A 22252-nucleotide genomic window follows, 5' to 3' on the forward strand; every position below is an offset into this window, starting at 1 on the left:
GGACCTGAGTCGTGGCGGGTGTAAATGCCTTTCGGCAGGCGGACGGAAGCCGATTCCAGAAGCTCTTGCGTTACTGATCTACACAGAAGATTGTACGACGTTTGCGTACGATAAGCAAAACGTGTGAAACGTGCAATTCAAAATAAAAATGCGAAATCTCGTACAAATAATACAACTGTTTTAAATTTCTATTTTTCAGAAAAAGGGTAAAAGTATTGCGCAGGAAAATTTGGAAAATATGCACGTACACACAAACACACACACGTAAATGCTGCAGTTAAATGCACAACCAAAACGTGTACTTGGACATGCAAAATACGAAGCAGAGAAACCGTCGCAAAGTAACCCAGAGACACGCAATAGACTGTACTTTAAACAGTACGTTTATAACGTACGTTATAAAGCAGGTGATCTATAACTTCTTGGTAAAGGCTGCCATCGTCTGTCTGTCAGGCAGAATCGCTGATATCAAGCTACCGTTAATACCTGCTTTCGAAAAATTGCAGTTGCAAAAAGTTTTTCATTCCTTCACTCATACATACATTTAGACATATAACAATTGCTGGCAGTCAAAAAAAATCCAAAACAATATACCTTTACTAACCGCTTACACACCCGCATGTTTGACTGGAGCAAATGCAATGGGAGTTTAGGAATACATTACGACACAGCAAAGACAGCCCGACTGGGGAGTTGCCCGCATTTCCAGAGGTGGAAATTTCAGGTCCAGAAAGTATAAATCCAGACCCTGATTTTGTTTCAACCAACCAGCTGAGTACTCTGTGACAGTGACTCTTCATGCTCAATTGGTTAGTTGAAACAAAATCCTTGTCTGGATTTTTACTTTCTGGACCTGAAATTTCCACCTCTGATTTTTACCTCATGCAGATCCTGGTGTCAGGTTTGGCACCCACCTGACTGTGTCCTACATGTCCTGTTTTTGGCCAGCATATGTCACTGGTCATTTTGTTTCCCCCCTCCCACTTGTAGCCCTTAGCCCTTGTGTGTCTCCCTGTTTTCGGGCCATAGCTCATCGGGTTGAGCCTGTAGTTTGGAGGCTGTACCCTCCAGTCCTGGGTTATCCTTTTGTTTATTGGGTTTTTGTTTCCTAGTGATTATTACTTAGCGTGTTTCCAAATTTTAGGATTTCCCAACTTCTGCTAAGTTTTATTCTGTGTATTCTTATGGTCCTAGTCTTTCCTGGTGTTGTTACCCTAGTGTTTGCTATGTCTCTTAGTTCTGTGTTCATTTAGTGTTACCCAGTGTGCAAAATACCCGTCAATATTCAGGGGGGGTCCCCATGTTTGCGCAATACCGACGTCCTTAAAATTTTGCTTTTGAGGCTTTCAGGGGGTCTCATGGGTTAATCGGGGGTGTCAGACCCCCCCGGATTTCGCACACTGGTGTTACCGCTTACACCTGCTCCTTCTTAATTGTTCCTGTGCCTCCTTGATTGGTTAATTGATTATGAGCTACTCCTGTCCCTTGTTATATCTGTGCCATGCTGCACTATTATACCTGGGTCAATGGACATTAGCTGACCGTGCACTCTGACCCAAAATCTTGCTCACATCTGTATATATTCGTGTGTCTGTGTTTTTGCACAAGGATGAATTAAAATGTAGGTCTATTCCAGGGGTGTCAAAATCCAGTCCTGAAGGGCTGGAGCCCTGTGTAGCTTAGTTCTTTCCTTGTTCCACCACAAATGATTCAGCGCAAGAGCTGTGTGGTAATTAGCACAAGGAGTTGAATAAGGGGGTATTCCAAGAAAGTAGCTAAAGAAAGCCAAACTAGCGCCATCTCTAAACTTAGCCTCGAGTCATTCCACTAATGCAGTTAAGCTTTAACTAATCAAGGCTCATACAAGACAGACTTGCATAGTCTCACTTAGTGCGCACACCCAAGATATTTAAGAAGCCCAAATGAATGGATGAACGATAGATCGATAAAATGAGTCAGAAAGCGTGTAAAACGAGAGCGGTGTTTTATTTTTCGTCGCAAAACAAACGCTGCTGATGGAGATGTATAAACAGTAGAAAGATGTAATTGCTAAAAAAGACAATACTATGGCCATAAATCAAGCCATTGAGTTGCTTTGGCAAAGAATTGCAGACAGACTAAATGCGTAAGTTATGTATGTAACTATAAGACCTAGTACAGTGGTGTGGTGGTACAGTGGTTTATGCTGTCGCCTCATACTATGAAAGTTTCTGGTTCGATCCCCATAGCCGCCAAGGAACCTTTTAGGTTACGTTCATGTGTCATTCTTACTGTATAATGCTATTCTGTATTATTTGATCTCTGTAAAATACTTTCAATTGCATCCGTGTGAAATGTTCTGTACGAACAACTATATTGTCTTTGCCATTTTACTAATAAACTTTCAAAGTAGACAGTGACTAAACAAAATATATATTTCTGAACCATTTAATAGCATTAGAACTGAAACTGAAAGTGCAGACAACAAAGAATTAATATACACTGAAATGGTCAAATTAAGGTTATAGTATCCAGAGGGAGGACTATAAAATCTTCTTGAATGATCGGGTCCATTTCAGGTTATTTGCCCTCAGGTCGAGTCACAAGTCAACAAATTCAGTGACTCGAGTCCCCACCTCTGGTAACTAGTGATTGGTGATTGATAAATATAGTGCTGAAGTGGTAAATACATAAACAGTAACTCATAATTCCACCCTGAACATTGTAAAGTAGCAAATTAGAACTCGCAGTTGTAAAATGAGGATAGTATTCGTGGTATCGGCAAGGCAACTAAGTACGATTATTTCAGACGTAAATTTATCTGCATAAAAATCGGCTTTGTGTGTCTGCAGTCAATTCCGATTTTCTATCGGCAGGTGGCGGTGCGTAACAAGAACTGACACATCTGTCCCTGACCTGCCGCAAAGCCAACTGCTAATTCTCAGGTGGTTTCTCAACGTAGGCCTCTGAATGTAAAGGAAAGGTTTTTCCATACAAACAAATTAAGATTTACCAGTTATATGTAATGTTAGGTGATTTACTCCTAACGATGTAAATTTAGTAAAAACGTTGATATCTAGGCAACCAATAACAGTACTTTCACCAGTAAAGTATGCACATGGAAATTAGACGGCGTTTTATAAGTAAGCAAGAGCGCACCTTTAACCTATTCTTTAGGATCCCAAACGTGTATTTCAGAATTAAGTCCACGTTGTCCCAGTAAACATTCCTTACGTATATGGCGTACATGTCAGAAAAATGTACACGAGTGCATGAGCGGGAGGCGGCGCTTGGCTCGTTTTCTCTTGGTTTTCGGAGGAGGTTCCCCCAGTTCAAAGTACGAGGAGGGCAAGTCAGATCCATTTCTACGACCGTGACAGCAACGAATAAACCCCGTAGGGGCGATAAATGGCTTAGTGTTTTTAAATTTAGTTGTACTTTTTTCTTTCTTTTGGTTTGTTGGTGCATTTGCCGGCAGCTCCGGCACTGTAGACTGGGGAAACAATCTTCGCCGCCCTCGCTGGATTCCGGTCCGCTGGCGACCGCCGACTTGTACCGGAGCTGCTCACCTGCCCGATAAGACAGCAGAGTTTGGAGGTAAAGAAACGACAAAAAGAAAAGAAGAATGTGTCCGTCCTGAAGTCGGAGACACGCTGTCTTTTCTGGGATCCCACAGTAAGTCTTTTTCAATTTCATTTTAGTGAAAGCTGTACCTCCGGACCACCCGGTATATTAGCTATACCCTAAATATCTGCGTCTATCCGCCTCCAAAGATATCCGCCAGACAAAAGTGCACTGATTGTCATGCGTGTTTAAGCTTGCCCTGAATCTTTATTAATACTGTGATTAGCTCTTCATTTTGTTCTACCCAAAAGAGGTTTTCATGCGCTAAGAGACCAAACTCCCGATTAAAATCACCTGGGTCTCCATGCTTATTACAGATCACTTACACACTTGGGCACAAGCCCCACAATCATAAATTTTTTTTATTGATTAAGACATTCTGCTTTCCCCTCCTGTGGATACAGTTGGAACTGTGTACTTCCAAGCCAACGGACCTACAGTAAAGGGGCATTTTCGACGCTCACATCTATGGCGTTTTTAATGAAGAAGAAGAGGTTTAAGTTTCAGACCAGCTTCACCCTGGAGGAACTCTCCGCCGTGCCCTTCGTCAACGGCATGCTTTTCTGCAAGATCCGGCTCCTGGACGGCGGCGAGTTTACCTGTACATCATCAAGGTAATTTCTTAGTAATGCTGGCTCCGGGTGCAATGCCGCTTTTTTTTTTATCTCATTGTCTGTGATTTTTCCCACGATTTGAGAGGCGTAAACCATTTAGACAAACGCCTCCATACCGACTACTTAATCCCTAGATTTGCTGATTCAATCTTCCTTAATACTTTGAAATCTGATCAAAGTGAACATTGTTTAGTATGCAGACAAGTTAGAAGTTTAAACAGGAAAAAATGATCCCTTTGGGTCTTGATGGGCATGTCTGACAGCCATGTCAAGGTGTGTTTCTTTTGTAGGTAGGCTTATGTGGAAAAAATACACACTGATACGTCAGTGCAGTTCCCATATATATATATATATATATATATATATATATATATATATATATATATATATATATATATATATATATATATATATATATATAAACATAAACTTTGGATTGCTCACATATCTCCGACAATGATGTCCATACGTAAATAATTAATGTCTAAACAGAATTTGTTTCAAAAAAAGGAAAAAAAAAAGTAATCCAGCTGAAGTTATGTAGGCTATATTTGTTTTAACCAACTGCATGTTTTCCTGTATTGGTCAGTAAGGCATTCCCTCTTTTAAATTTCGCTGAATCATACTCGTGTAACATAACTGAACTGTGGCGTTGCTGGCTCCTGGATTGTCTTGGCATGTTTTCTGGTGCGCTGCGTCCGTATTTCACACTGTACTCTTCTGCACCATGTCTGCTTCCAGGCCTCCCCTTTTGTTAAGGGGGTCCTCGTCCAGATCTGGCGTAGTTTGCCTGTACTGCGATCACTGGCTGTTTATGCCAGTGCCATTACATTAAAAAAAAAAAAAAAATACTGCAAACACTTGCTGGAATCTGTGGTGTGTTATTTGTATTGCATTCTTGAACAACAAACTTTTTGTCCAGCTTGCAAGTAGTGGTCAGAGGTTGCCCCCCCCCCCCCCCCAGCATGCAGTATTCCTGTGTACGCTATGGTGAGGCAGTGTGCTTGGCTCTCCAGCCTCTGGGTTTTGACCCTCTCCTGCGCTGATAAGCTAAAGGTGTTACATTACTATTTGTTCTGGACACACTTTTACTTGGCCAAACCTGTTTAACCATTGGACTTCCTCCCACTGAGGTACCTTCTGACATTTGGACCTGTCCACAGCAGGCTGGAAGAGCTGATTATGGCACAGCATTGGCACTGCAAAATACCCACAATGCAATTCAAACATAAGGCCATGCCTCTCTATATGCTTGTTTGCTTCTGTATGCTTATATCCTTAATTCGTCTTATGTTTTTGCTGTCAAAGGTTGCTAGGATACCATCACAGAGCGTGTTGAAATATAGTACCTGAAACTGTTGTCGTGTTTTAGTGACTTGTGCCTATACAGTAGGTGCTCTGATGTGGAAATTTTGATAAGGACATATTTTTGTCTACTGATAACGTCTGAGGCTCTTGCATGGGGCGGGGGGGACATTGCATTTTTTTTAAAATTCTTCTTTCGGTGGAAAACTACAGATTGATTTGTGGGGAAGATTAAATAATGAATTATAAACGTGTCTTGTGCTGGGATTTTGAGAAATCCCTTGTCCTTCACTCTGGATAAAAGGCTGATTGTCTGCAATTTTAACAATTGATAAAGTTTAAATATCAGCCAAGATTGACACATTGGACTGAGGCTGATGTTTAATGAATATTGGTTGATAGCGATATGTTAACTGACATATTGTGTAACCCATATATAATATAATGTCCATATAGTGCCTCTGTACTGGGAAGAGTGAGTGAATAATGTGGCTGCTTGTCTTCCTCTGAAGTCCGTGCAGCTGTCATGGTTAAGGTGATTAGGGCGGTAGTCTGAGACTTCGGCGGGTCATATGGCCGCTCGTGTGCCCGGTCTCTGTCATAACCGTCACGTGCTGATGGTGTCTCTCTGTGCCAGTGTCTCTCGGCTCCTGTTCACACTGGTAAGACTCCGGAGGTATTCTCTCCTGCGCATGTAGGGGGCGCTTCAGCTAGCAAGAGACATGGAATGGTAGGGAGGGGGCTGAAGAACAATACTGAAGCAGAGGCAGGCGATTGCTGCGGATAAGGGAGGATTGTTTGTATCTCTGTCTCTCTCTCTCTCTCTCTCTCTCTCTCTCTCTCTCTCTCCCTCCCTCCCTCTCCCCTTCTGATTTGGCAGTAGGATCCAGAGAGCACACTGCCACATTGATAGAACCAGGCCCTTTGTGACCCATCTCCCTCCGTTCATCACAAACACAGAGGGTCTGTTAAGCTGCCTCTCTGCTCTTTGCTGCCCTCCCCTCAGTAATAGGGGTCTCAGTCCTGCTGCCTGGCCTGTTTCCGCTGCTGCTGGTTTTTTAGCGCGCTGGTCCCGGTTCTGGGCTACCGTTTGCTGAACGGCGGACCTGTACTCCCACCTGGTTGGTTGTGGGGTGGGGGTGTGCACTGGCTCTGAATTGTCTGGAAGTTTAGGAGGGGCGACTAGCCGTGTAAGTTATGACACTAAAGCTGCATGGTTATGAGCCCTAATAAAATCAGTAGTGAAATAAAGAGGGAGAGGCAGTCAGAGAGGAAGTTTATAAAGTTCATACACTATATGGACAAAGTATTAGGACACTTGGCCATTATACCCACAGGAACGTCTTTGACACCCCTTTCTAAATTCATAGGCATCAATATGGAGTTGGTCCCGTCCCCCCCCCTTGCAGCTATAAAAGCCTTGCATATCAAGACATTCTGGGCAATTCTATGCCAGCTTTGTGTAAACAGTTGAGGAAGCCCCTTTTCTGGACTTATGGATCGTGCATAAAGCAAGATCCATAAAGACATGGTTGGGTGAGTTTTTGGTGTGGAAGAACTCGACTGGCCCATACAGAACCCTGACTCCATCAAACATCTTTGGGATGCACTACACTGGAGATTGTGAGCCAGGCCTGTGATCAGTGCCCGACCTCACAAATGCAATTCTACATGAATGGGTAAAAATTCCCACAGACCCAATCCATAAACTTGTGTAAAGCTTCCCTAGAAGAGTGGAGGACCAACTCTATGGATTTAGAATGGAATGGAATGTCATAAAAGTTCCTGTAGGTGTAATGGCCAGGTGTCACTATACTTTTGTCCATAAAGTATACTTTATTCTCCTTTACCGTCTGCCTTCTATGGGGTGTATAACCTAGTCGAGGCCATAATTAAACAAATGGAGAAAACAGTGTCAGCAGTGGTATTGAAAACAAAGTAGAATGAAGGTAGTGATGTGCAGCATAAGAGGGAGAAGCAGAATGGAATGAATTTGTCTTGCGCTCAGCTTGGAACATTCTGGCTCTCCTTCGAGAAAGCTGGCGTGCGGCAAAAGGGACGTAGGCGGGGGACGGGGTCTCTGCTTGGGTGCAGGTACCCAATGGGAATGAGTCGACACTGACCACAGGAAGGTATAACAAGCAGACTGCAGGACTGGCTGTTCAGGGTTCAAAGGGCATTCTCGCTCTCTCGCTCTCCTTGTCCTTTGGCTCTTTGTGAAACGCACCTCCCTTCTGGGGGGAGATTGTGATGATTCAGCAGACAAATTCACATTTTCCAGCTGGGAGCAGAAAACAAAAACAGGGGAAGTGCATCCAACACCCCCCCCCCCCCCCCCCCGCCCTTTGGGCCCTGGGTGGCTTCCAAGACAGCTTCAGACTTTGCTCGCTTACTGTGCACTTTCAGCATCCATGCTGGCCGTTCACAGACAGCGGTACCTGAAAGGCAGCCTGTGGGCCTGCAGACTCGTACACGCGTGGTCCCGGTTCACGAGTGATCGTGTCATGCTCAGACGATGACGCTGCCTGGCTAAATAAACAAGCCTATATCAGTTCTTATTTGACACGTTCCCTGCTGTTTTGTGCTCCTCTTTTTCCCCGAGAGCTTGTGTCTGTCTGCGGCCCGAGTGCAGCCATCCCTTGTCCTTCCAGGTTATGAGCGCGGTTCATCAGGGTATGGGAATCACAGCTCTGTGAAATGCAGTCGCCATTCTGCTTCTCTCTCGTTTTGGGTTTTATTAAATGAGATTAAGCTCTTTACACTCCAGCTTTCCCCACCAATGTGAGCCGGCCGCCACGTTGCCGTTTTGCACACGTGAACCCGTGCTCGTGTGTGGTCTTGCACACGCGCATTCTTTCCTGTTCTCCCTCTGTAAATGTGGCAGACGTTGAGGGGGAGAGTCTGCATTCCCAGCATTCCTTTGGAATGGAGGGGGAACGGAGAGCGAGTACGAGGCTCTGGCACATCAGAGACACGCTGAGTGGGGGGAAACCCCATCAGGGCCGGGATCCCCTTCCCCTTTTTCCTCTTTTATTCCCCCCCCCCCCCCTTCCTTGTGATGTGCTTGGACCTGAAGGACCATACGCACAGGTGGGAGTGAGGCCTTAACCAACATTCATTCTTGTAGGAGATGCTTTTGTCCAAAGCCGCAGTGACGATCAGAGGGCGAGGTCAGCATCCGGGAGAGTTTGGGGTTAAGGCCCCAGTGGTAACGTTGCTCTGCCAGCCACATGGTTTGAACCAGTGACCATCCAGTAATGAGCAAAGTGCCAACCCATAGAACCACACACCATCTGGGGTGTGGGGGACCTTTAACCAAGCAGAAAGGGTGTCTTTGTGTCATGCCTGACAAAAACATGTTTTTAAATAATTGTTTGGTCAAAGCAAAGTCGATTTACGTGGTGAGTATTAACAGGGTGCAGAGCTCTCTATGGTGGTGACTGGATGGAAATGGATCTGTAGAGGAGATGTGGAGGTGATGAGGTTCTGTATGAGTTGCGCGTCTGTCTGCGCAGGCCGGCAGCAATTGGGTTTATGGCCCGTGTGTAATGTGTGTCAGGAGGTACTGGTTTATGAGCCTTACAGATGCACGTTTTTGAGAGAACGCAGTGGATTACAGTTACTGACGCTGAATTCCCACAGTTCCTGGTCACATACTGCAGCACTGTGGCAGTGCTTCTGTTTGTGCTGAGAACGCTCTCTCCTCTTTCTTTCTTTCTCCCTTTGTCATCCCTCGTATTCTTCTTTGTATCTGGAAGAGGAAAACAGTCTTATGTTGAGGAGCTAGAAAAACAGGCTTTGCAGATTCAGCTATGATGCAGGCTGCGGAATGTTCTGGAACACGTGACTGTAATTCTTCTTGTGTTTGTGGCTCCATTCGCGTGTGACAATAGCCCTGTCTGTCATTGTCCCTCAGGCTCCATTCCTTTACAGTTCTCTGTTCATTTTCTGCTCTCATTTATATTATTTGTCCTGCATGCTTTGGTTACTCCTGACTGCCTGGTCAGGCCCTTAGCAGACCTGTAATGATGACAGTGTGTCTCTAGGGGGCTGGGGGGATGCTCATTCTATCTAGGGGAAAAATAAATTCTCGGCTTGGCAGAATATTTGTTACATTGGGACAACCTGAACTATTTCGATGCTCTTGATGCCCCCATCATGTGCGTACGTGAATTTCATCAGGCAGAGGGAAGTAATCTAAGGTGGGAAATACCCCCCCCAGCCATCTGCTTGTGTGTGATCCTTGTTCCTCTCTACGAATATTTATGATGGGCCTTGACCCTAGACCACTGACAGCAGATGTGAATCATGCTGAGATCTTCTCTAAGTCATAAGGTCATGTTTCTCTGTCCCTTACAGCTGTAATCCCCGTTTTCAGTCCCCCGCACGATGATCTGATGCTGTGGTTGATGTTACAGGTTGATGTACGGAGCCTGTCCGCCTGTGCTTGATGTTACCGGCAGTGACTGACTGCTCCGTGCTGAGCCCAGGAGAGCGGGGCAGGTCATGGCGGTCGGTTGGCTCAGGGTCGGTGCCACTCTGGGGTCACACCCTCCCTGACAGTCCCTTTTGTCAGACTCATTTGTCTCCGTGTTGGTCACGCACGTGCAGGGACACAGAGACCCTGGAGAGGCGTTGCCTAGCAGCGGAGTGGTGATGCAGGAGGTGCCGGTGTCGTGATTCACAGCTGCTCTGCGGCTTGGATGGGGAACCTCCCCGCTTTATTTTCCCTCTTACGTACTTTTTCCGCTGTCACTGTGCTCTGTTCCTTATCCTCGTATCACTCTCCCGTCATGCCCATGGTAGGACAGGTTTTGCGTTTTATCAATTTTTATCTCTGGGGATTTCTGTGAAGGCTGCCTCTCTGCCTCACCCCTGGCCTTCGCTGTTCTTCCTGCATATCCTTTCTGTGCCGGACGTTCATGGCTTAATGTCTTAAAAGTAACCGTCTCTGTGCAGAGGCCAGGCGCCTGGGTGTCTTAGTCACAGCTGACGCTCATAGAGGAGGGGAAGTGGGTCGGGTTTAGACCTCCAGGAACCAATTATACGGGCCAAGAGGGCGGTCAGCACTGGCGTACCTCAGCGCGAGGTGGACAGCCAGCTGAGTAATTACAAGGGCCTTTCTTCTAGAAATACCACCGGCAAATATGTCCGGCTCCTTTCTCCGCCTGTCCCTTAATTGTTGGGTGGATTTTTTTCTTTTTGGAAATAAGGGCCTGCATTCTTGTTTCTCTGGAACCAGTACTACGCCAGGATCAGATACAAAGGTTCAGTACCAGGGCTTTCCCTCACTAACACGGTATGGCAAACTGCTACAGCCACCCGATATGGGGATCCTCCCCGGCGCTCGCTTTCGAGGCGTGCGCCGACCGGCCGACACTCCTAAACCTGGATGTTTCTGTCTCCCCTCCCTCGAATTTGACCCGTAGGGCTTGTCTTTGTGCTCCACCGGCGTGTCACGCCCCAGCCCGATGCACTCAGATAGCCATCGGTGGGAAGATGTTTGTCTTTTACATCTCAGGAATTTTGAGTGGAACCAATCCTCCCCCCTTTCAGGAGCACAACAAAAACTGCTCTTCTTGATTTAAGATCCTCTCAGATACTGGAGATGAGATTTTGTGTCGGGTGCCAGGAACTGAATAATGAGCGCTGGATTCCCCAACCCTGCTCTCATTTTTCACGTTAATCCCCCCCTATCCTGTTTTATTATTTCCGTAGCTGAATGGACTGTCAGGACTCAGCATGCTCCTCTAAAACACGGGGTGGTGTTTGATGTTCCTCCTTTCTGTCTGGGGAACCTGAGGCATGTCTGTGTGAATAGATTGTGTGCTTGGTGAGGCCAGAATTACTGTCAATTTCGCTCTCAAATCTAATTGAGAGCAGACTGGATGTGAGATTCCCAGGAAATTGGAGAATAGCTCTTAGCTGGCTTTGTGTTTTATGGGAAGAAAGGGTGAGCATTACAGGAAAGAATTTGATTTCACCATTGAGGAAGAGAAACTGACCATCATGATTTGGTCTGTTGTTGTTCTCGTCCTGGGATGTGACACCGGCTGTTATCATCAGTGTTTCTTCCCCCGCTTCTTCAAATCAGCTGGCCATGAAGTGGACCTTGTTCTACAGAAGGAAACGTTCCTGTACTCTGTCAGTGGTTTTTGATGAGCTTCCCCCAAACTGTGCAGTGTGCTACTGCTGCCACTGTCCTGAGGATGGCTGGAGGGTGCAGGTCTCCCCCAGGGCACCTGCCTTTTCTTGGTTTAATGGCCCATTCTGTGCATAAATCTCTGATGCCCAGGTGTGGCTGGGAGCACCACATGCAGCTGGTGAACATCTGGCATGCTGAGCGCTCCTCTCCGTGCTGCTGGGGGGGGGGGCGCTTTGTCTAACGGGCCTGGCGATCTTATCTGGGCTGGCGGCCTCTTACGGTGTCGTGTTTCAGGGAGATTTTGACTGAAGCCCACTCAGGAGGGATGTGGGTCCTGGCGCCTCAGCCTGGGGGGGGGGGGGGGGGCACAGGGAGGCCGGGCAATAAGGGAGAGACTTAGCTGTCACCCCTCATGCTGAGCCGCATTCACATGCCCTGGGACGGAGGGGTGCCCACGTGACCTGTGGGCCCCTCCCTGTCTGTAAAAAAAGAGAGACCACAGGAATAAAGCGCCGGATGACCCCCGTCTCGCCCAGCGCTCTGTCCGGGGCCCGGCACCATTACAAGCACGTCCGTCTCCTAGCGCCGTCAGACACCCGCCGGTGATGTCAGAGCAGCGGAGGGAGCGCCTGTGTTTTTGCAGTCACATCTAGGGCTGTGCACTTGGTTTTTTGCTGTGTGTGTGTGTGTGTGTGTGTGTGTGTGTGTGTGGCCCTGTTGGCCTCCCCTGCCTTGTATTCTGGGATGGACTCCAGGCTCACTGTGACTAATGGGTCAACGCAAATGGAATCTGGACAGACTTCAGAAATGGTCTGTACATGATGATACCTGGCTTACTGGACTTTACAGACACATTTTGTCAGGAAACCTTCGCAGGTTTGCGAGTTGCACCGGCTTGCATCATAGAAGTAAATGCAATTAAATGATGATATTAGTGCCGTTTTGCCAGTAATAACACGTCAGGGCAATTCAAACCAAAAGCAATATCTTAATGCAGCTTTTGACTGGGTTGACGATGTGATGCAGTGGAACGGTCACAAGCACCCGTACGCACGCTCGCACCCACACGTGCCCCCAAACACAGCAGGGGGCACAGAGAGAGGGTGCGGTAATGCATCCAGAATGAGGAGGTGGCCGATAGAGAGACGGCAATCCCTTCTGTCCTGGGAGTCCATGTCCATGGTCCTTGCTCACTGGCATTTACCTGTGCTAAGCAGCAGGGGGCATGTGGTTATGGATGCAGTTCAGTCCTGGCGGTACGGGCTGAGCTGTTGGCGTGCCTGTTTTCAAGGTGAAAGGCTTGACCTTGCAGCCGGGCCTTTGGGCTGGAAGAGCGACCTCAGACCTCCTTTGGGGGGGGGGGGGGGGGGCTGTTTTGATGTGTGCATGCGCCAGCTGTTCTGCTGATGGGAGGGCGATGGGCTGTGTTTGTGAACGTGACTTTCGGGAGAAAACTGCCCTGTGATGTTAGAATGGTTATGAGTGTGCGCATGGGGGGCTTCTCAGGTGGTCTATACTGAATTTTTGCAGTGGGGGGGTGGGCATAGTGAATGGGGAGAAGGATGTAGACATGGGAGGGCCAACTGAACAATTGCCCTGGGTTCCTCAGTCCCTATGTACACTGACACACTGACTGTCTGCCCTTTTTTCACCATATGTGGAGTGTCTGCTCCTGGGAGATGAAGTCCAGCCCACCTGGGAATGGGCGGCTTTATGGCCGGCCGCCTGGGAACCGGGCGGCTTTAAATGCCTGCAGCAAAAGCGACAGACGGTGCCAAATCCTGACATGTTAGCAAGTTAACCCCCCAGGCCCAGGACACTCGATTAATCCCCAATGAAATCATCCCTCGGATAAACCGGACTGTGGTGTCCTCCAGGGTGTTGGGGAGGGGCTCAGGTCAAAGGTCACCGAAGGTTTAAACTACTGATTTAGGTTAGATTAGGGCTCACAGCCAGACAGATGGCTCTTGGAGCTGGTTAAACGGCACCTTTGTAAGTCGCTTCACTCTTCTCCAAAACCACCAGCACAACCTGTGGGCCTGTTGGCAGTGCAGCTCACCTTCACATCAGAATGACGTTATTTTGTCTTCTCTGGCTCTTGTATAGTGCAGCACCAGGACTAATGTCTAGCTGATTGCATGACCCCAGCGGGAACGCAGGTCTGAATGGTGTGTGGCGTAGAAGCCAGGGTCCTGCATCCCTCTGGCTAAAGCTGGGCTGTGGAAGGGGGGGGTCCTGTTCGGGAAAGTGGGCCGCTCTGGACGAAGGACAGAAGTCCAAGTGATTAACTGAGAATGAGGTCACTAATTTAATGGGCCATTTGAAATCACTATTGATGTCTCCCAAAGTGCTGATAATGGGGAAGTTAATGGTAAAATCTATGGCACACAGCAGTAGCGTGCTCTCGTTCTCTCTTACTCTCGTTCTCTCGTTCTCTCTCTCTCGTTATCTATATGCATGATGGTGTGTGTGTGTTTGCGCATGTCTGCTTCCTCATTATTAACTGTACTCGGACTCCTAAAAGGGCAACTTCCTGAGTCCGACAAAGCACTCTGTCTGTCTGTCTGTGTGTCTGTCTGTGTGTCTGTCTGTGTGTGTGTCTGTGTGTGTGTGTCTCTGTGTCTGTGTGTGGTCTGCAGACCATTACTGTGAGCCAGATGTTGGGAGGCCTGGTCAGACCTCAGTTGGCATTTTGGGGCAGATGGGCGCTCTGGGGCTCTGTGGGTACAGGGGGAGTGGATGATCACTCAGGAGCTTAATGAGATGTGAGAGCTGGGGCTGGGGGAGCCTCTGTGAGCCGGGGCTGGGGGAGCCTCTGTGAGCCGGGGCTGGGGGAGCCTCTGTGAGCCGGGGCTGGGGGAGCTGTGCATGGCTCTCCGTCACCTGCAGGCTCTAGCTGTGCACTTTAACTGTTTATACAGCTGCAGGTTTTTACTGCAGAGGTTGGTGCCAACAGATCATGTCTCCATCTGCTCTTTCACCCGACCTGCGTCTGTCCCCATCCCTCTACAGCATGCAGATCAGACCCCTGGCCAGCTCGGATCAGGACTGAACGTGTAAAAGATGCTGCTTCTGGGCCATCAGTGTGTGTTTTAATGAGCCAACCCCCCTCAGCCCCCACACTCTCTCTGGGTGTCAGTCTTTGCCTAGTAAACCTGCATCCTTTTTATTTTGACGTACCGATCATGTACACTGATCCCATGTGTTTAATCGCCCCGTTGAGGTCCATCAGCGCTCAGGAACGCGGTGCTGTTTCACAGCAAGGCGGCACCTCCCTGTGTGTTTGGACCCATCCTCAGCTTCACCTCTCCCTTAGATACTGAGGCGAGCTTTTAAGTTATTAACAGAACTCTGGGTTGCACAGAGGCACCAGGTGAACAGACTATGAGGCGTGAGACTGTTTCCTGTCCAGCTGAAGCCTGCAGCTGTATGGATGAATTACATGAGCAATTAGCATGTCATAAGCTGGAGATAAAGGGTTGAATGGCCAGGCCTCACATGGAGAGAGTGGCTGTAGTCCAGCTTGCCTGAAAATGCTATTTCAGTATCTAGAGGTTGTTTGTATGTTTGTATGTATGTATGTATGTATGTATGTATGTATGTATGTATGTATGTATGTATGTTTGTATGTTTGTTTGTTTGTTATAGAACTTTTTTTTTTTTTTTTGACACTAGACTCACCACCACTGTGTAACACCCACATGAATGATGCAATGGCAGCCAGTCTGCACCAGTACGCTCACCACACTGTAGCTAAGGTGGTGATTGGGCAAGAGAGAATTCACCAGTTAGATACAGTGGATGATTAGGAGGCTTGATTTGAAAGGGTAATAAATGGCAGGACATCGGGGTACCAGCCCAGCTCTCTAGGAAGATGCCCAGGGATCGTTCCTAACCCCAGGAGTCAGGACCATGGTTTTAGGTCTCGTCAGAAGGATGGCATCAAATTTACAGCAGTGTCACTGCACTGGGGCACTGGGATCCACACAGACCACAGGATGGACTCCCCTGTCTGCCACACCAACACCTTTTCCAGCAGCAACCCAGTTTTAACCCAGTTTTCCCACAGAGGTGAAACGTTTGTCAGTACAGAGGCTCTGAACCCAGGACACGTATTCAGCTAGCTGGGTCTGTCAGCACTCTAACGGCTCCAGCAGGTTGGAGCCGCTGTTTGTGGAGCCAGCATGGCCTTCAAGGTCGTCTGTGTGAGCTTTACATTGTATGTTTGTTCATGGTCCCCGAATAGTGTGTGGCTGATTTTGTATGTTGGCCCACTGTGTGGGGTCACGATGTCTGGCTGAATGGAAAGCGGGGAGAGGTGGATGGCGGATGAGGATGGAATGAGGGAGATGAGGAGGAAGAGAAGAGGTGAGCTGGGGATGCTGCTTTGGTTGATTCTGACCCAAAAGTGGAAGTGTGTAAGAGCAGAACTCTTAGTTCCAAATGCAAGGACGTTTTGATTCTGAACTGACAGAGCGAGCGACCGTCTTGGTACCGATGTTTGTCCGGATCTGACAGGTAGCCTGCAGCAGAGTCCAGTGGTGCTGCATTTACGGGTTTCGTGTTTTTTCTTTCTCTCTCTCTCTCTCACTCATAACCAGATGCTGGCTCCGGAAATTTCCAAAGCTTCTCTTTTTGCCCACAGCTAATTTTCCCAGGAAGAAAATTGGATACAGATGTGTATGTGTGTGTGTGTGTATGTGTGTGTGTGCGCACACTCCCTGCCTCGTCTGTCCATTTTAACACACTCTCACACTTTATACCGTTTACACAGATTGCAGTCCCTGCCCCTGTCCCCAGACTGTGCTGTTTGACACCAGCCCTCTCTGCTACTGGGCCCTGCTCTGCCTGCCCAGCTCTGCAGAGGGAGGGGGAGTCACTGTTGAGCATTACGTGGCGGTTTACTGGAGAGGAGTGTTGGCAGAGGCATTTGGGAGTGAGCAGTGGTAGCCTCTCTTCCCGGCCGCACCTGTAAGAGAGCCATGTTTTCAGGACAACTCGTGGGACAGGTTTTGGGTTATGGTGGCGACTTCCTGTGTGTGTGTGTGTGTGTGTGTGTGTGTGTGTGTGTGTGTGTGTGTGTGTGTGTGTGTGTGAGGGGGACCTCACCCTGTGATGACGATGTTACTGTTTTTTGTTTTGTTTTCATCTGTATTTGAAATGTGATGATATATGAGGTTGCATTAATGAAATGGTCCCTTTTTTTGGCAGTTGCACAGGAGTACAGGAAAATTGAAATGCGGCTTTTCGTGTATCCCATGATGCTATCCTTTGAGACATCACACACACACACACACACACACAAATCTCTGGGGGGGGGTGTCCAAATGCGGGGTCAGCCATTTATCTGGTGGCCCTGTAGCACTTTGTGATTGTCATGTTGATTTGGGGTGAAGGATTAAGCCAAGGCAACGGGCAGCCCAGCAAACGCGTGCGTGTGTGTGTGTGTGCGTGTCTTGCTAGTTAGCTGTGCTCTTCCAGCAGCCATGAGGGATGATACTCTGTATGTTGAGGAATGTAGAGAATGAGCAGAGCAGCAAACAGGCTGTCAGTGATACAGGCAAAGAGGCTGTGCCATTTTCCAGGCTGTTACCAATCAAGAGGGGACTGACGCAAAAGGAGAGTAATGATTGGCTATTTGTACAGCTCAGTTTAGTGTAAAACCGCTTCAATAATCTCAACAGGATGGGATCTTGCGATCTTCTGTCTGTGAGTGAACATTTGAGGCTGCTGTAACAGTTTCAGTTCTTGGGCACAGCATGCGTTGACACTCGACATGGGCTTATCAGAGTGCTCGGGGGGGGGGCAGGAGGACTGCTTTCTCATTCTGTCCAGGCTCCAAGGACAAACATTCCCCACCTTAAACCACATATAATCAGTGACGCAGTGACAATTAGATGGTACCCATTCTGTTCTGGTGTCACATGTCATCATGTTGTCTTTGGTGACAGAGGGCCCATTCACAAGCACCAGCTTCTTGCAGTGGTGGGGGTGACTGTGTGTGTGACAGAGAGAGAGAGAAAGAGAGAACTGTCCCGTTTCACCCTGATTTCGGACTGGAGGACGCCTGGCAGTGTCCTCATTGTTTACTGGGGGGGTGGTGCAGAGCAGGCTGCCCTCCACATGATGCCTCAGTCATGTTTAGACTGCGCTTTGTGCCACCAGCCTACCCCCCCCCCTCATTTGGGCTATAGCATAAGTCACTGCTAATGTGCCTACAGCTGGTACAGAAGGGTCAAAGGTGAGCAGAGGCTGCAAAGGCCTGTTCTGGCACTGCCGTATCGCCATGATGTGCTGAGGTGGTCAGCAAAGTCATAGATTCTGATGTTTAGCTTAGAGCTCATTCAGGAAGCATAAGCATGTGAATAAGGGGTTTGCCTGGAGGCTGCAAGATCTGTCTGCTGAAAAAGTGACTTCTGCCCCCCTGTGGTTGGAGGTCTGTAGTGTGAGCTGTTGCAAGCAAGTGACTAAGATGCTGGAGTTTCATTCCCAGCAGGTTATAGGTTTGGGATTGGCTCCCATGGAATGCCGGTTCTCCGTGACTAAATGGATGGATCGTGGAACACGCAGAGCCAGCTTGGGGTGCAGAGCCCAACTGCGGAGGAAAACCCAGATTGCAGACGCACCTTCATCCAGCACATGCTTTCCATTTAGCTTTGGCTTTGAGGCTGCCAGGAATCAGCGCTCAGCTGGGCAAACGAGGTCCAGACGGACTCCCCAAATCGGCTACAGATGCGCACCCTCCCCCTCCGAAAAAGGGCCAGGCTTTTCCGTCAGGGTTACTAATGTAACTCGTATCCATCCAGCTTACTGACTCACCAGCATTTCCAGCAAGGCCAGGCGCTGTGCTGCACACAAACACAATCGTGTGTCTTAAAAATAAAAGATGGAAGTGATTAATGCAGCAGAATCACTTTCAGAATATCAAGGTGGTCTAACAGACTTGACCATATTTGGAATATCTGACTGTTTTTTTTCTGGTGAACATCAGCTATAGTGTGTGTGGATGTGAAACAAGCAGGAGAGAGATGACTATATCGATCACTGTTAACTGGTTCTCCCTGTTTAATAAACCCACTATCTAGACTTTTATTTTCACTACATATTGCCCTTCTGGAGGGAGGTTTTTCCAATATGGTGTCATGCTGCAATTGAGTAAGGAATACCTGACGTCATTGGGTCATGTGATCGTGTCTCAGCACCGCAGTGGGCTACCCATGGCAGTAAGGTTCCTCAGGAAGAATATAGCTTAATTTCTTGTCTTATTAGCTCCTGTAGCTCAACAAATAGAACATTGCACTAACAACACAAAGGTTGTGGGTTCAAATCCTGGGGATCTCACAAATCGTAACTCTTCCCTCTAGTCTTGCCTTCACTTGGGGACAGCAGACGGACTTGTCCCTCGTGCGCTCTGGGATAATCCCTGCCAGCATCTGTGAAGAAGCAGTGAGACAGCTGGACACCCTGCCCAGCATTACCCGTGCCAAGAGTTTAATCCTGCTCCGCTCGATTACTTTTGAGTTTAACACACCTGCTTGTGTACCTGTCAGGCACGTTGAATAGGTGGAAGGCATGTTCCAGATATGTATGCGTCATCTGGATGTTTACTGACTCTTGTACTTATGCTGCCCAAAGGTTGTGCCACTTCTGGGGTTTAAACTGAAAGCCTTCTAGCTCTTTGTCCGTAGTAGGGATTTTACCCAGACGCCTTCTAGCCGGGAAGAGCAGGGTCGAGATGAGTTGTCAATGAAAGGAAGTAGGTCAATGGTTCCTCTGTTGCATGCATGGGTCTGGTACACAGTGTCACATTGCAGCCGAAGTCCCAGGTCTCTTGGTGCAGTAACTTACTCCCCAGATTACTTTTGCAATAACAGCTGAGCTGAACTTTAAACAACCATGGCTGGCCACCCCCCCCCCCCCCCCACCCCGGAGGCTTGAAGCGGCTTGCTCGCTTCTGTCCCCTGACCTGCTTTTGGCTTCGTGTTTGTAAGCTGGTGGATTAGGAGTGAAAATTAGATCGGGGTTGCTCACGTACTTCTGTGAGAGTTGTTCAGTGTCAGTCTGACTTAGTATCAGAGCAGAGAGGACATGTTGAACAGCTCAGTTAGTGACCTTGTGTGGAAGAGATTCATTCATTAAATAAAGAGTAAAGTCACATATTGTCCCACTTTCCCTCAGCAAGTTTCAGCTCAGTGATAATGGCTTTGACAGTCCATATGGCTCACTGTGAAATCCTGACGTCTACAGGCACTGGAATGAAAGGGCAGACCACAGAATATGCCCTGAAATGTATGGATGCCTGATATAAATAGGACATTCAGGACAATGCTGTAATTTTCTGCTGCCGGTCCTTCGTGCTGCTGGTGCATTTGCTCGGTGCGTGGCCGGGCAGGAATGGGAACTGGACGGCGTGTATGTGAAATGCTTCTCCAAGCTAGCGAGAACCTGCTCCTGCTGGCTTTGCTCAAGGGCCTCGGAGTTACGCAACAGACATATTTGCGCTCGCCATTCGGCTCCGAGCCAAAAGTCTCCCATAACTCCATTTCCATGGAAACCTTGCACATCCTTTAAGGAGAAGCAGAAACTAAATATGAAGGATCTTTTATTATTGTTATTTTTTAATTGAGCTCCTTCAAATGGGGCAGTTTTTGGGATTTTTATAAACCATCATATTTTCAGCGTTTGTTGGGATGGGTTTAGAGTCCAGGTGTAAATTAGAATTAGGCCAAAACTTCATTATCTTTTTCATATTTTGTCAGTTTTTGTGGGTTAGGAATTATTAATTACATTTACCCTAAGAGCTTATCCATCAAAGACGACAATGCAAACACCTGTGTTTGTCCTTCTGGAGTACTTTTAAAGGTGTGGTGATCACCTGAGCTGACAAAGCGGTGAACAGATAATGCACGTCCTAGAACGGGCCCGGCATACACGCATGCACATGCACACGCCTAACATGGGCGCTCGGAATGCCTAGTCCATAGTTCTTGTGTGTTACCAACTGGGATCATAATGGAAAAAGACCTTTCTTGTTTTCCAGAGACCTGACCGTATGACATGGGATAGGTGCAATAGGTTCTGTTGATTTTAAAACCAAGAGTAATGAAATTTGGGTGATTTATGGGGTCGGGGAGACTTCTGACTCTGATGGGCATATTCAGTGATTCCCTGTTTCCCCTGTTTATGGAAAAGTAAAACTCTGGGTATTATACGTCTTTCCGGATATATTAGGTGCTGACTATTTCTGTGGTGACCATGTGTGACAGTGATGCAGCCGTCATGTTAGGTGAGGTGGGGATATAAGGGGAGATTGACCTGTGTCCCATCTCTTCGCCTGCAGGGAGGAGGTCCAGGAGAACTCCGTTCGCTGGAAGAAGAGGTTCTCCTTCATCTGCAAGATGAGCGCCAGCTCCACCACAGGAGTGCTGGATCCGTGCATGTGCCGTGTGTCGGTCCGCAAGGTGAGCGAGGGCCGGACCGCGGGGGGGGGGCTCCACAGTGTCAATGGGGGGGCTCTTGCAAGGTGCTGCTGACCCTGCGTGAGATGCAGTAATGTCACAGCATGGGCTGGGGGTCATTGGTGTGCTTCCATGGAAGTTGGGGGGCCTGACTGACTCATCTGAGGGAGCGGAGATGGGGGGGGTGGGGGGTGCAGGATGGAGGTGAGAAGGCAGTTTGGTCTGTGGTATCTGGGTTTATCGCTTTAGGGGTTATTCAGATTTTTAACTACATGCCTTATCCCTATGCTGCTATTTCTATTGGGTTTTCTAACTGAAGAAATGAATGTTTTAAATATATCATATATATATTAACTATGGATGAAAGTGAATTTAATAAACTCTAATGACAACTGTAACCGTAATTACTGGATAATATGTGCTGAGTGGGTACATTCATGTGTTGTGACAGTGGACCGCTAAACAGAGGTTAATTTGTCAATCTTTTGTTCCCATTATGCCGCTGGCCATTGTCTTGGGCAGGGTGCGGGCACACTCACACCCGCTGCCATTACCTCAAGCCTCCCCCCCCGCAACTAACTGGTTTGTTGGTTTATTTAGCTGTAGGGGTTGGTAAAAGGACGTTGGTTACTGCTGACCACACACCTTTAATGATAACTCATCTGATGGTTATGCCTTGTGTGGAAACTTTGGCAAGGGTGCGGGAGCAGGTGTGGCTTCAGACGTGGCACATGCCTGCCCAGCAGGTGGCGTAGCGGTTAAGCTCATGGACTCTCATGATCAGATTTGAGGTTGGGTGCTGCTATAGTGGCTTCCAGCCTGACCTGATGGTCTGGTCTGACTCCTCATTCCTTCTGTTTGCTTGACAGGAGCTGAAAGGTGGGAAGAGCTTCTCTAAGGTGAGTAAATGGTGCCTCTTGTTCAGAAACTGTCAGCACTATGTTTGGGCGGCACAGTAACAGTCGCCTTGGTAACGGCTCAAACCCCCCGCCCCATTGCTGCCTCAGAGGCACAGCGCTGTGACACAGGTGACTCGCACCTTGGGCTTAGCCTGGATGGGTCTGGGGGGCGGTTCCATTATGCTCATAAGGGGCGCAGTCCGGTTTTTACGGTGTTTGTAAATGGCA

At 48.0% G+C, this 22252-nt stretch overlaps 1 protein-coding gene across 4 annotated transcripts in view; it reads left to right on the top strand.

The window, feature by feature from the left end:
• The window catches only part of LOC111849855 (early estrogen-induced gene 1 protein-like), a 34329-nt gene that overhangs the window by 627 nt on the left and 11450 nt on the right, over positions 1-22252 (top strand). Inside the window, exons 1-5 of one of the 4 annotated variants that reach the window (XM_023823116.2) lie at positions 2849-2924; positions 3458-3654; positions 4008-4217; positions 21008-21128; positions 21995-22024. In XM_023823116.2, coding sequence (XP_023678884.1) covers positions 4072-4217; positions 21008-21128; positions 21995-22024 — 297 coding nt within the window. In that variant the 5' untranslated portion in view covers positions 2849-2924; positions 3458-3654; positions 4008-4071. The other 3 variants (XM_023823118.2, XM_072714398.1, XM_023823119.2) reach the window with 3 other exon arrangements.

The sequence above is a fragment of the Paramormyrops kingsleyae genome, chromosome 7 (genome assembly GCF_048594095.1).
Source record: "Paramormyrops kingsleyae isolate MSU_618 chromosome 7, PKINGS_0.4, whole genome shotgun sequence".
Taxonomy (NCBI): domain Eukaryota; kingdom Metazoa; phylum Chordata; class Actinopteri; order Osteoglossiformes; family Mormyridae; genus Paramormyrops; species Paramormyrops kingsleyae.